At 46.8% G+C, this 15,741-nt stretch overlaps 1 protein-coding gene across 1 annotated transcript in view; it reads right to left on the minus strand.

Annotated features, from left to right (window-relative positions):
- Positions 1-10,976: 10,976 nt before the first annotated feature.
- LOC138535347 (uncharacterized) overlaps positions 10,977-15,741 on the minus strand; it is a 289,703-nt gene continuing 284,938 nt past the window's right edge. Inside the window, exon 5 of the mRNA XM_069641292.1 lies at positions 10,977-11,118. Within this exon, the coding sequence (XP_069497393.1) occupies positions 10,977-11,118 (142 nt within the window). The remainder of the gene's footprint in view (positions 11,119-15,741) is intronic.

The raw sequence follows: 15,741 nt of genomic DNA on the forward strand, positions 1-15,741 counted from the left end.
GTGGTTAGGATGGGAATTTAGAGGCCATCTATCGTGAATTCTTGGAATTTAGGATTGAGCTATTGTAGCATGGCTGGGGATCCCGCTATGAGGATCTTGGTTTTGTCATCATTGAGGCATAAGTGGTTGGTGGCCACCCAGGCCTGGATGGTTGAGTAAATATTGATGATCATGGTCGAGTCTGTGTCGTAGCACCCAGACAGAGGGAGGAAGATTTGAGCAGGATGCGCAGGATCCTTGATGCTCTCCGCAAGGAATGGGGATGGGGGAACGCATGCTGTTTCTGATAAGACTCTCATAGATCTGCCCTCTATTGAGGATGCTACCCAGTTTGAGGCTTCGAGGGAGAAGTAAGCAGATTCAGTGAGTTGCTTACAGAAGGTTGTGTGGTTGACCAGATCGAAGGCAGCAAAGAGATCTAGGAGGAGAAGAAGGGATGTATGCCGTCATCTCTGAAGGTATCATGCTGAGTTTTTAGGTCTAGCAGAGCAGATCCATTACTGTGTCCTGGCAGGAAACCTGATTGGCGCAAGCCTAGGTTATGGTATGTTTCTAGGAACTACTGTATTTGGTCACTCACTATAAAGGACACACCCTTGATGCCATCTTCAGCTCCCACGACCAGATACATCTAAACCCCCCCAGCCCTAATTGTCTCTTTCACCATTCACTCACCCACACCCCTCCCTGTACCTGAACCAGAACCCCCAAATCTACGCAAATGCTGGAAGAAACTAAAAATCCTTCCCGACCTAGCTGACGCGTTGCTTCAGTCTCCTCCCCCTACCTGCCCACCAAATGAACACCTAACCTCTGACGCCTTTGACTCATGGCTCAATACCTAATTAATCCCGCTGAACCCCACTTGTTCACCATCGCCACTACAAAGCCGAAATCCAGAAAGCAAATAAAGCCCATTACAACTCCTGAATCCTGAACTGTGAAAACCCCAGCAAAGAACTCCACAAAATCATCTCTGAATTCACCAAACCATCAAACCATAATTTACCACCACCCAATGGACCCCTTCACAATCATTCTGTGACTCACTCTCTCGCCACTTCTACACCACTGCTCTCGAAAGAACAAATTCTCTAACCAACAAACTAGCCCTCTTGCACCCACCTCACAATCAAGCCACCCTACCTCCCATCCCACCGCCTGCAACCGCTATCCACCCGACCTTTGACTCTTTCACTCCATTATCAACTGACCAATTTCTCAAACTTCTCTCCGCCTGCAAACCATCCGGCTGCCCGTCTGCCCAGCCACAACCCTCAAAGAAATATTTGCATCTACCTTCTCAGGAGAACACGCAAAAACCATCATAAATTACTCCCTCTCCTGACGGGTTCAAAACCGCTCATGTCAAGCCTCTTCTAAAAAAAACTTCCCTTGACCCGCTCAACCCCAAAAACTACAGCCCATCTCAAACACCAGGTTCCTTGCTAAACTCATTGACCGTACTGCCAACTCCCAACTAAATGCCTTTGTCGAAATCAACAATTTCCTAGACCCCACTCAATCAGGTTTCAGACCCTGACACAGAACCAAAACCACCGTAACCTCAATCTGGGATGACCTTAAAAACACTGCAGATTCTGCGGGATGCGCTGCACTAATCCTTCTTGACCTATCTGCCGCCTTTGACAAAATCAACCACTCAATCCTGCTCGACCGCCTGCACTCCCTAGGAATCTGTGGAAACGCTCTCAAAGGGATAGCATCCTTCCTCAACAATAGGAACCAAATAACCCTTCTCTCCCTCTATGCTTCCCCTCGCCCGACCAGTGAATACCGGAGTTCCACAAGGAGCGTGCCTATCAGCCCTCCTGTTCAACCTTTATATGTGCACCCTCCCACAAATAATACGCTTGAACAATATCCTGTGCTACAACTACGACGACGACACCCAACCAAACCTAAAACTCCTTAATTCAAAACCCAACTGTAAACCCGACCTCATTACCTGCCTCCTTGACATTGATCCCTGGATGACCACAAACCACCTCCTGTTAAACCCCTCCAAAACTGAAATCATGGTATGTAGCAACACCGAACTTCTTCCGCACCCCCTACCTTGGCCATCTGCCATAGGCAATTCCCTGACAACCTCAACCTCAGTAAAAAACCTTGGATGCACTCTCGCACCAAGTCAACAACGTCTCTAAATCCTGCCACTACCACCTCAAAATTTGTAGGCGCATTTTTCCATACCTCTCCTTTCCCAACAGACTCTGCGCGGTCCAATCAATTGCAATGTCAAGACTGGACTATGCTAACCCCCTCTACCTCAGAGTCCGTGCGTACCACCTGACTAAACTACAAAGAGCACAAAAAGCTGCAGCCAAACTGCTACTAGCACTTGGCCCAAGAGATCACACCTCCCCAGCTCTCAAAACTCTGCACTGACTTCCGGTTGCCCGAAGGGTGACCTTCCAAACCTTAAGCATCTCTCACTGAGCAATGCATAAATCCGGACCACAATATCTTCAGGACAAACTAAAACCTGTTACACTCGCCTGTGTCTCTGCAGGAGCGATGGACGAGCCTCTCTTGACCCCGAGTCTTCGCTTCCCCTGTTTCACCCAGAGAAATGCCTGTCAAATACAAGGTGTACACTCAGACCTGAATTCACACAAGTCCCCTGGGCCCTTCCCTTCTCTTTACTGTGTGCTGTGATGTCCCCCTATGGGCTAATCTTTATCTTTAGTAGGGTGTGCACTCCATCCTGCATTCGCAGGGGCGCGTTTCACTCATGTGATTGGTGCCAATGTCTGTAGGCTGAGTTCAGATGCCAAACACTGTTTTATGCCTTCACAGCAAGGCTGAGAGTTCAAGGCTCCAGTTTCTTCACTGGCTAGAAAGTCCTCCCCACAAGTGAACCTTGCGCGGATAATGTTGAGTGTCCAAAATTGTCCGTATTGTCTTTGTTTGCCGGTATTTTTGTGGGCGAGTAGCGCTGCGTGTAGAAGCTAGCTGCTGGTAGGTTTGCGCAACGCTTTCAATTCGAGCGCGCCTGGTAATGTCTCTCCCTTTCCCTTGCAGGAGAAATTATATGGTATTAGCGACTCGAGCCCGGGTTCAGCGCTACTGGAAACTTGGTGGTTAGGTAAGTTTCCACAGAGGCTTTTGGTAAGTATGCACGATGTAGAGAGAGAGAGAGCGGAGTGAAATAAGTGTCTGCGTTATTGGAGCGAGTGCTATGAATAATGTCTCTTCTTTCTTACAGGGGTTTGTGCGCTCGTGTAACTAACCTGGATTCTAATGCCGTGGGAAGATTTGGTGAGTATGCACAGCGTTACTGATGTGCGCGTGTTAACGCTGTTCTTCTTTGTTCTTACAGGTGCCGGTGTAGAAGTCCCCTCTTGACTGGAGATAGCTGCGGCGTGGATTAAGAACCAGGTAAACTGAAGCTGAATGATCCGGAGCGGGTAAGCAGAAGTAGGATGACTCGGAGCAGGTAAGCAGAAACAGGATGATCCAGAGCAGGTAAGCAGAAGCAGCATGATCCAGAGCAGGTAAGCAGAAACAGGATGATCCGGAGCAGTTAAGCAGATGCTGGCTGATCCAGAGCACGGCAAGTGTGTTGCTGATACAGCTCACAGTAAGCAACACGAAGCACTGGAAGAATCTTGGGTGTGGCATATATAGCCAGCCACACCCAAACACTAGAGAGCTCATGAGTTATCATGCACTTCCTGTTTGGCAACAGGAATTGGTAGCCAGGAAGTTACTACAAACACTAGGAAGGAATGAAAGGAGGGATTTGTTATGGGTTCTTTGTGTGCCTATGTCGGGCCTGCCAAACCTCCACCCAGCTTGCCCCAACTACCTGCCTGATACCCATGACAAAACAACCGTACCATCCACCACGCACTCTAAGATCAAGCTCTGCCCACCTCCTAGTGATACCAAAAACCTACTCAGTCAGGTTAGGTGGATCATCATTCTCAACCCTGGCCCCCGCTCTGTGGAACTCACTTCCACCCCACATCCGACTCACCGAAAGACCTCATGTGTTTCCGCAAATTACTGAAAACGTGCCTCTTCCCCTAAAAATAGACTCTTAACACAACCAGTATAGTAGCCCGTGGTTGCTGTATCATAAAATAACAATCCAGCATCGAGACCCGGTCGAGAAAAATGGAAAACTAAAACTGCTAGTGTAAATTAAAATGGATAAACTGAATAGAACGAATGAAGTGGATGAAAGGAATGAAGTGGATGACGGAAATGATGTAGATGCAGTGGGTGAAACGAATGCAGTAGATGAAACGGATGAAATAATGCAGTGGATAAAACGGATGAATCGGATGGAACAGATGAAGCGGATGGAATGGATGAAGTGGATGGAACGGATGAAGTGGATGGAACGGATGAAGTGGATGGATCAGATGAAGTGGATGGAACAAATGAAGTGGATGGAAGGATGAAGTAGATGGAGCGAATGAAGTGGTTAGAACGGATGGAGCAGATGAGGTGGATGGAACGGATGGAATTGATGGAACGGATGAAGTAGATGGAACTGACAAAGTAGACGGAATGGATGAAGTGGATGGGATGGATGAAGTGGATGGGACGGATGAAGTGGATGGGACGGATGAAGTGGATGGATCAGATGAAATGGATGGAACGGATGAAACAGATGGAACGGATGAAGCAGATGAAACGGATGAAGCGGATGGAACGGATGAAGTGGATGGAAAGGATGAAGCAGATAGAATGGTAGAAGCATATGAAATGGTAAAAGCAGATGAAATGGTAGAAACGGAAGGAATGGTAGAAGCGGATTAGACAGTTGAAGTGGATTAAACGGTTGAGGCGGATGAAACGGTTGAAGCAGAAAAAGTGGATGGAACGGAACAAGTGGATGGAACGGAAAAAGTGGATGGAACGGACAAGTGGATAGTGGATTGATCCTGAATTAAGTGAATGGAACAGATGAAGTGAATGGTACGGAAGAAGGGAATAGAACAGAGGAAGTGGTTGGAATGGAAGAAGTGGTTGGAACGGGAGAAGTGGACAGAAGGAAAGAAGAATCGGATAGAATGGAGGAAGAAAGGATTAAAAGAAGTATCCTGGATAGAAGAGAAATGTAATGAATGAATGAAATATAAACTAAGAACCAAGTAAACGAAACAGAAAAGAAGATTGAACGTGTGGAAAGGATGGAGTAGAGAGATAAAGTGGATAAAGGAATGAAATGGATGGAAAAGGTGACTGAATTGAGCAGAGGGAGTAGATGAAACAGATGGAGTGGACAGAATAAATAGAGTGGATTGAACGCACAGAATGAATCAAACGGATAAAGTGAATATAAAGGATGGAATGAAGAGTTAGCAGGAATAACTCTACTTGTCAAAATGAGAGAATGAGTGGATGGAACAGACAAATCAGATGGAACAGAGTAAACGCACTGGCTGGCAGAGCAAATGGAATAGACGTAGAGTGCTTAGAACAGATGGAGCGGGTGGATTGGATGGAGCAGGTGGAACGGATGGAGTGCGTCGAACGGATGGAGCGCCTGGAACAGATGGAGTGGGTAGAATGAACGAATTAATGGATGGAACTGACTGAACGGATGGTAGTGGTCGAACAGATAAAACAGATCAGTGGATTGAACCGGTGAGACTACAGAGCAGATTGAATGAATGGAAAAATGAGTAGCTTTAACAAATGGAACAGATCAAATGGACCAAACGGATGCAGTGGACGAAACAGATACAGTAGACAATACAGATGGAGTTGATGAAACAAATGGAGCGGAGGCAACAGATGGAGTTGATCGATCTGATGGAGTAGATGGAATAGATGAAGTTAATGGAATAGGTAGAGTGTATGGAACAGATGGAATGGACAGAACAGAAGGAGTGGATGGAACAGATTGAATAGATGGAACTGATGGAGCTGAACGAAAAGCTGGAATGGATAGAACGGATAGAGCAGATGGAATGAACAGAGCGAATTGGAGTGGATGGAACAGATGGAGTAGATGAAGTAGATGGAACAGGTGAAATAGGTAGAACAGATGGAGTGGATGGAACGGATAGACCAGATGGAATGAATAGAGCTGATGGAACAAACCGAGTGGAGAGAACAGATGGAGTGGACAGAACAGATGGAGTGGATGGAACAGATGGAGTGGAGGGAACGGATGGAGTAGAGGGAACATATGGAGTGGATGGAACGGATGGAGTGGATGGAACGAATGGAGTGGATGGAACGGATGGAGTGAATGGAACGGATTTAGTAGATGGAATCGGATAAAGTAGATGGAACGGATGGAATGGATGGAACGGATGGAGTGGATGGAATGGATGAAGTGCGTGGAACAGACAGAATGGATGGAGTGCATAGAACAAAGGGAGCGCATGGAATGGATGGAGCGCATGAAATGGATGGAGCGCATGGAACAGAGGGAGTGCATGGAACGGATGGAGTGCATGGAACAGATGGAGTGCATGGAACGGATGGAGTGCATGGAACGGCTGGAGTGCATGGAACGGATGGAGTGGATAGAACGGGTGGAGCGGATGTAACTGATGAAGCGAGTAAAACACATGGAACAGTTCGAACAAATAAGGATAGAACAGATGGAACCACTAAACAGATGGGAAGGATGAAGTGGATCAACAGATTGGATGGAGTAGTTTATGTAGATGAAGGATCGAATGATGGAATGGATGGAAAGCCTTGTAAACTAAATGATGAACCAGACGTAATAGATGAATGGACGAACCTGGGTGAACGGACAGAGTGATTAAAACAGATGGAATAGATAGTACAGATGAGAGCTTGATCTCAAGTGCCTTACTGAAAACCACCAAAACGTCCACGCTTACTCCCTCCTATACACCACCACTCAATTAGAACACAGCGATACTATGACACATTCGGTATAGCTGTTCTCATACTAACACACGCCACATACTCCACATCTTCCTAACTAAACACAGCTAGTTGAGCACACACCGCTAGCCTAAGCATCTCCTCAGGCCCAACGCAGCCAGAAACCAGTCTGGATATCAACCCACCAGAATGAACACATATTCGTGACCTCCCAACCACCACACATACCGCTAAGAAGCAGGTATCATGCAAGTGCCACACCAGCTGCACACATATCCGTGCACCCACGCACCTTATGACTCTCTCTCTCTCTCTCTCTCTCTCTCTACTAACTTGAACTATGGTTCCTGAAGGCGTTCAAACTACCAGCACCTTGAGATCATACCAATGATACATAAGGCGCTATATAAATGCAAATTAACATAACATAACATGGGATGCTCTAGCCAGGAATTTCAGTAGGAATGGTACAGTGGTGATAGGGTGGTATTTGTTGGGGATTGAGAGGTCTAGTTTCAGCTTCTTCAGCAAAGGGTGCACCCAGGATTCTGTCAGTGTATCAGGGACTGAGTTTGAGTTGAAATATGAGTTCATACATCTGGTGATGAAGGGGACTAGGTCTTCGGCACAATCTTTAATAATGTTGGCGGGGCAGGTGTCTCCTTTGCATTTGGATTGTTTAAGCTTTTTTAGGATCTATGCTGTTTCTGATTCCGGTACTTCTCTGAATTGGAATGGGGTGAGAAGTGAGGGGGTGTGGGGATGTGTGTGGTGGCTGTGGAGATGAGGGCTGATTTTTTGTTGAAACAAGGAGATTTTTGCTTGCATAGCATTCTGAATATCTGCACCATATTTTGTCTTTGGAGATGGCGGAGAGTGGGGTGGATGGGGATTCCAGTTCTCTTAGGATTTGAAAGATCTCTCTAGGGCTAGAGATAGCATTGGTGATTCTAGAGGTAAAATCTGTTGATTTGGTGGCAATGGTAGCTCGATTGTATTCTTTGCATAAGGCATGGAAGGCAGCTTTTAATTGGATTGTCGGGTTATTTCTCCAAAGTCCCTCTGTTTGTCTTTTTTAGTGCGTAGGGCATGTAGATCGGGGGTGAACCAAGCATTGGCATGCCTGACTGGTTTAACTCTCCTAGGCAATAGGGGGCAACCTGGTTAATGGAGGGTGTTAAGGTGCTAGAGTACAAGTTGGCCAGGGTGGAGGAATCAGTGGAGGGGAGATTTTCTGGTTTGAGTGGAGATAGGAGCTTTGTAATGGATTTCCTATACATTTTATGTATGCTTCGAGAGAGATCAGCAGGTAGGGCTGTGGTATGGTGGGATTTCTGTTTGGCCAGCTGGAGTGTAAAGATAACAGTGTAGTGGTCTGACCAGGGGCATAGCGAAGCTGAGAGGGTGGAAGGAAGGCTGTTTAGGTCTGCTACCCAGTCTAGCGTTCTTCCTTTATTATGGGTGGGTGTTGTCATCCGGTGGGTGAAGCCAAGGTCTGAGAGGGCTTTGGCAACCGATGTGGCGACATTGTCAGTGGGATCATTAAGCCCTAAATCAAAGTCCCGTAAGATGAAGGATCTGGAAGTGGGTTTGATGTAACTCACAAGCATGTGTGTAAGGTTATCCTCAAAGGTGGGGCTATGGCCTTGCGACCGATAAAGGATGTGGATGGTGATGGAGTCATCTGTGGCTCTTGCGAGTTTGACTGTTAGTAGTTTGCAGTTGTCAATAATGGGAAGATGTGTCTCTCTAATGTTGAGTGAGTCTTTATATATCAGAGCAACACCCCTGTCCATGGATTGAATTGAATTGGTATTTTGTTTCTATCGCACTCGTACACAAGTGTTTCAGAGCGCGAGAAGGCAAGGCAAGGGAACAGGGGAGAAAAAAAACATGATCTTACTAGGCCCAGTGACATTGAGAACGCGCAAGTGCATGGCAGAGGGGGAGGGGAAAAGTGCATGGAAGGGGGGAGAAGTGGAAAGTGCGGAGCAAAGGAAAACAGATAAATAATAATACATAAATAATAAAGGCAACAAACAGTGGTAGTGGAGCCAGCAAGTGGCAAGTGCTGGGTTTAAGGCAGCAGACATGGTAGGTCTGATAAGTGCAGGAAGAAAAGGGGGGACTGTATGGGTACAGATACAGACCCCCGTGCAAGGGGTGGTCCTGGCAGTGCGGAAGGGAGGCAGGGTGAGCAGGTACCTGGGCCCAGAGGACAGAGGGTTGCCAGGTGCACAATGCCAAGAGAGAACAGATCAGCAGGGGAGAGGGGGAGCGTGGGCAGAAGCAAAGAGGAAGGTCTTGAGGTGCTTCCGGAACCGAAGATGGTTCTCCTCAAGTTTTAGAGTGGCAGGGAGGCTGTTCCAGAGGGAGGCCCCAGCCGAAGACAGAGATCTACCCCCAGCTAATTTTTTTGAAAAATGACTGACCCTGAGAGTTAGCGGTAAAGGAGCTCACAAGGGAAGGTATTTGCAGAGGGATAGCTGAAGGTATTTTGTACCCAGGCCCCAGAAAGCCTTTTGGACAATGCAGAGGGTTTTGAATTTAATCCTTGCATCCACTGGAATACTTCCCTATCCTTTCTGAGGATGGTATAGCCGTTGGGGATAGCTAGGGATAGTAGCGGGCCAGAGGCTTGGTGTGACCAGGTCTCTGTTACTGCAAGAAGGTCCAGTTTTTGATTAAGTAGCATGTCATGGATGTCTAGTGCGTGGGCTGTGTCGGAATGTGCACTGATGAGGGCACAGTTGAGTGGGGCAGGTGGGGACTTCAGAGGTGGGGTCTAGTGGCATGGTTTGGGGATTGTGAGTTCTGGGTACTTTGATGGGAGTGGCATTGTTTCTGGCGAAGTGTGATCTGGTGCTGGTTAAGGCCTGTTGGCCCTTAAATTTAGCTTTCATCGTGGGGGGCTCCTTACGCTTGGGGTCAATGGTAATGTTCTGGATTAATTTTTCCCGAGGGCACTCCATACTTGGTCACAGTATGAGCGTGAGTATTGCCCGGTAGGCGGATGTGTAGAGGTGTCTGCTCGAACCTGCATGAGAACAGACCATTTCTGCTAAATGTGGGTCTTGGGGCTCCAGTCTCACACAGTCTTCCCTAGTGAGTCTTGTGTTTCTCATGGCAGTGGAGAGGGGTCCCAAGTTATGTCTGGTGGCAGTTGAGGCAATCATTTGCAGTATGCTCGGTAGCACTGGAGGGGCTTTGCTGGGTAGAGCTACAGGCGTGTGCTAGATGCTGAGTTGTGAACGTTATGGACGTGACTACTCTATCAAACGTGTGGTGGGCAGTGCGCAGTGAGAATGGGTAAATTGGCAGGGGGAGCAGATTGAGCGAGCCTCGGTAAGCGTGCCGCTTTGACGCTGTGGTTGCAAGCAGTCCTCGCATGTATTTCGTTGCACATGATAAGAGCGCTGCGCTCAGTGACAGGGTGGGTAATTGAACGGTAGGAACAATGCGGGCAGAAGGCAAGAACCTGGTGGGGGATGGGATCATGGAACAAGCACTGGAATTAATTCTAACAGTGCGCAATGCATTTACATCAGCATTTACAGGCGTGGCATTTGACTTACGTTTCCCTCTAACTGATAGTATTTCCATGCGGCAGGATGGCAGTGACAAGCAGCGGACAGCAGAAGGCAGCTCCTGCTGCCTTTGAAGACTGCCTTGGGAAGATGCCTGCTCCACCATCCAGCGGACCAATGACAGGGTGATTGGTTGCAGGTGCAGCCATTTGGGTCTGGCTATGTTGCTGATTGCAGCCTGGGGGAGGCTGTTCTTTGTAATTTCAGCGACAGCCATCTTTGCAGGCAGCGGCATTACATTGAATCGATTGCAGTCCTGTCCTCGTGGGGGATGCAGGGGTCCCATGGTGGACTCAGGTTGCAGCGCAGCAGAAGACAGCTGCTGGTGCTGCCTTAGAAGACTGCCTTGGGAATGGATCCTTCTGGTCCGTGGACATTTTAATATTTAAACAATATATAGCTGTCACCTCTGATGGTTCACAGATTCATACAATGTTTTCCAGAGCAGTTGAAATAATTAGAAAGATAGATGTATGTAGCCGTTGTACAGTTCTGCATGCTACAATCAGAAACACAATGCCAAGGAATTCAAAATGCTTACCTTTCTTGCAGTTTTTTGAGGAATTCATTTGCTGATTCTGGATCAGTCAAGAGGAATGTGTGGAATGCACATGTGGACTCAAGTAAACCCATTAATGCTCCAACAGATTTGGTAGACCATCCCTGCATTTTAGTGATTCTATGAAAATAAAAGAGATTACAGATGGTGAACCTATTTTCTTAATTCTAAGGGGACGTTTTCCGCCTCCACATATAGCCTTGATCATGGCTCTAACGATTATGAAAGTCGATTGCCAGTCAGGCGAATTGAGCAAAATTCATAACACTTCATTTCAGCAAAAATAATTATACACCAATAAATAACACTAGTAAATGTAATTGTTCATCCACCTCGATAGATGATCACAATAATTCATACAAGGCATTCAAACACACAATGCCTGTTGCCTAATTCATACAAATCAATGAAAATCCCAGTCATATAGACTTACAAATAAAATACAAGATGTTCTGGGTTCAAACCTTTCATAACGGTGGGCCATCCATAGAAACAATACAATACTCCATGTTCCTTTTAGAATACCGTAGACAGAGAGAAGATATTAATCTAGAGCAATAGCAACACTACATAACATTTAGGTTAAAATCATAGAATTCCTCTGTTCAGCGTTATTTTCAATAAAATGGCCAATCTAAAAAGACAGCCCTCATTTGAAAATATTTTCAAGTAGGTGTGTGATGGCCTCTCTGTGATTAAGACAAGTGTCTTCAGTGATAGTTGATAATGCCCTACATTTCCTAAGAGTGTGATAACTAATTGCAAAGAAGACAAATTAGTAGAATTTAGTTGAAATTAGAGGCCATCGCTCCTCTCACTGAATGTGCTCCATACATGTCCACATTCACACCTGATGCATGCATAATCTCTCTGACCCATCTTGCGATGGTAGCTGATGTAACTGCATGATAGGGCTTCCTGCGCGCTATTAGTAGCTGTGTAGTACTTACTGCTCTAATGTCCGCAGTCCTACTCTCGTACTCTTTACTACATCATGCTATGCACCATTTTGTATTGCTCGGAAAGTACGGGTAATGGACTGTAGTAGTACCAGTGTTGGTCCTCTTGACTATAGAGAAAGTCACTCCATCCGGCCCAGAGGACCGCCTGTTAATCTCTAGGGCTCTAATGTCTGACACTCGTTTGCAGGAGATTAAACATAACAACATAGGTAGCTTACCTGATAACTGTTTAAGTGACAGGTACTTATCTGTTGGCCAATCTGATAACCAGTGTAATACTTTAGACACGTCCCACGTTGTACTATACCTGGGCTCTGGAGGGACCCTGAATCTCGCACCTCTGATGAGCCTCACTACTGCAGGATGTTCTCCTGCAGGGACGCCTCCTATTGGCAGGTGCCCTGCCTATATTGCCTATTCTGTACACTCCTATTGTACGAAAAGCTTTCCCGTTCTGCAATAGGTTTGCTAGGAAATTCAGTATTTCCACTACAGGTGCTGAAACGGGATGAACACTTCTGTTCTTGCACCAGCTTGTCCATTTTGGCCAAGCTGCGTCATAGCTCCTCCTAGTGGATGGAGCCCAGGATTCAGCGATGAGCTGTGCAGCCTGCGCCGAAATTCCTGGCAGTGCCCAGCGTTTCCTGATATCCTGCACACGGCTAGCGGGAGTGTCCCTCTCACTCTCAGATGATGAGACGTCCCAGCTGGGTCCGTGAGCAGTCGCTCGCCTTAGGGAAGGACTCTGGGTATGTCCGTTACTATTTCCATTAACATTGGAAACCACACTTGTGACTTCCACTCAACATCACAAAGGGGGGAAAAGCGTAGTGCGGGGCTCTTGTTCACTCTTGTAGGAAAGCGTCGGTTCCTTGCGCTCCCAGATCCAGCCTCCAGCTCTAGTAGAGGCTCAACTGTGCATTGAGCGTGAGGCGAACAGGTCCACTTGTAATGGTCCCCATCTCGTGTTCAGCGTCTGAAACACCGCTGGATCAAGTCTCCAATCGCTGGAGTCTGTCAGGTACCAAGAGTTCCAATCTGCCACTACATTCAGTGTGCCTGGCAGGTACTCTGCTGTCACTGACATTTCTGATCGTAGGCAGATGTGCCACAGGTCTTTCGCTAGCTCTGCTAGCATCTTGGACCTTGTACCGCCTAAGTGGTTGATGTACCGCACTGCTGAAATGATGTCCATCTTCAGCAGGACACCAGATTTTACTCTTCCTCTTGTGAAAACCTTGATCGTGAACGATCCTGCTAGTAGTTCCAGACAGTTTATGTGCAGGCGAAGTTCCTCTTCGCTCCACTTGCTTCTGGTCTGAAGAGTGTCACATCTGGCTCCCCAGCTCTTCCGGCTGGCGTCTGATTCTATTATCAGATCCGGCTTGTCTCCAAATATGGCTCGCCCATTCCAAGCATCCATATTCTTTAACCTCCACTCTAGCTCTATAATGGAGTCCTGATCTAGGGGTACCTGCTGATGATATTTCAGACCCTGTTGTAGATGCTTTATCTTCAACCTCTGCAGTGCTCGGTAGTGCAGGGGGCCTGGAAATATTGCTTGGATAGATGCTTCTACTCTTCAGCAGTTCAACAAACTCATGTAACACTTTGAAGAATGAACAACAAACTTTTCATTTTTTTTTCCAAACTACACAACCCATGAGTCTCTGTAGTCCATGTCCTCCCAACCAGTCACAACCCACTTACTGTGCCTAGACTCTTCCTCTTCATTTACTGCTCTTCAAGCAGATAAGTGTTTTTCCTCCCTCTCAGTATGTCAGTGTGAACTGAAAAGAGTTTGAATGGAAGAGTTTTAATGATGTTGACATTAGTCATTGGTGAATTTGGCACATTGTATGTGTGAAAACGAAAGCCAGCAGAAGTATTTCTAGACTTAGAAGTCGTTCTCAGACGCGCGTTCGCGTAGAGAGGTAGCCATATTTAGTAAGAGGCATTGCAAGGAGTATTCGAGTGAGCGTTCCGGTGTTTTCGGACCGGCTTGAATTTTTATCCACGAGGCGGCGGCCCCATGTCGCATTCCTGGCACGGCAGGGGTTTAGCTGGCCTCACGGTCTACGGACATCAGAGGCACTCGCGAGGCCCGGCCCACACCCTTGGGGAGGAAGAGCCGGCACCCGCGAGCAGCGCAGCACGCTTCTGTGTTCCAGAGCGGACTCGCGGTCCCCACGCGAGCGTAGAGCAGAGCTCAGTGCTACAAGCTCAAGCCCCCACCCGCAGGTGGGAGGAGCTTAAGCAAGACAGGCGTTGCGAGTAACGTCGCTTTTAGGCGACAGCGTTAGTGATAGGAACACACAGCAGCATAACGCTCACCCGAGCAAGCCACAGCAGAGATTAAGGTGAAGACTTTGCGGTCATAATGATCGCACGCACCCCATATTCACAGACAGACACAAGGAGGCAGTAGCCCACATGTTAGTGATAAGCAAAGCTCAGGGAAGGACAATGTATTGTAAGTGTGACTGTCATAAGTGTGAAAGTCTTACTTGTGAGTCTCGTAAGAGTGTGTGTCATAGGAGTGAGTGTCACAGGTGGATGTGTCATAGGAGCATGTGTCATACGTGTAGGTGTTTTAAGTGTGTCAAAAGTGTGTCATAGTAGTGTGTCCTAGAAGCTTGTATCATAAAAGCCTGTGTTTTCAATGCGTCATAATTGTATCATAAGAGTGTTGTTCGAGGAGCGAGTATCGTAGGAGCATGTACCATAGGAGCATGTGTCAAAAGTGTGAGTGATGTAGCAGTGCGTGCCATAAGTGTGTGTCATTCGAGGTGTATTGTAAGATTGTGTCTTGTGTTAGGCAGAATTATATGCAGTACCCTTTGGAAAAACCCCACACATTTAAGACTACAAGTGACAGTACAAATTCACCTTTGGCACAAGCCTGTACTACACAGTAAAAGTGGTAGCGATGGCTGAGCAGCCAGACTTATCTCAAGAGCAAGTGAGCAGTATCAATAGTTACACAAATGACAGCAACTACCATGATTCAAACAAACACTGACTCAAGGTTTCTAGATAAAATAATATACATTTATTTACACATCAGTTGTATAACATTTCACTAAAGTAAAGCAGTTTAAAAATCACACTCTTAATACACCACACCACTCCCAATAGGTTCCAGACAAGTTAAGCTCACAAATGAAGTGGGAGCAAAATGGCACTCCAGAAATTTAAAAGGGAGGGAAAGACAAAGTGAGGCAGAAATTGAACAGTGCCAAAGGGTAAGTAAGCAGGGCAATCTAGAAAGAGGAACTAGAGTGATGGAATCAAATCAAAAAGGCTTAGGGCCAAAGTCAATAGGACAAAAGTCTTTTGCTCAAGATCACACAGCTCAGGGTAGTTTGAGGTTAAGTCTTTGCCAAGAGTTCCGGACAAAATTGGTCGGCAGAAAAGTTTGTTTAAAGAGTAGAGAAGGACAAGCCCTCGGATTGGAGAAAGATTGCACACACTTTCAACGTGGCTGAACGAAACGAACAACTGGATTTGCACAGTACCTTTAAATGGAGAAGAAGCTGTAGCTAAGGTTCCTGAAGTGACTGTTGGATGGACATGAAGTAGGAAGACTGGAGGGTCTGCACTGGCCAGGGAAGAAAACAGCAGCAGAGCAAAGCAACAAATAAAAGAGGCGCTCCTTAAAACCCAAGCAGGGTCCGACCTTCCTGGCTATCCGGCCCACTGTAGATCTGTACAGCAAATTCAACCAGAGCCAGAGGAGGGAGTCCTGGCTTGCAGTTTGAGTGAACTTGTTGGTCCCGCC

This window comes from Ambystoma mexicanum, chromosome 1p (genome assembly GCF_040938575.1).
Source record: "Ambystoma mexicanum isolate Mex_15411 chromosome 1p, UKY_AmexF1_1, whole genome shotgun sequence".
Taxonomy (NCBI): Eukaryota; Metazoa; Chordata; class Amphibia; order Caudata; family Ambystomatidae; genus Ambystoma; species Ambystoma mexicanum.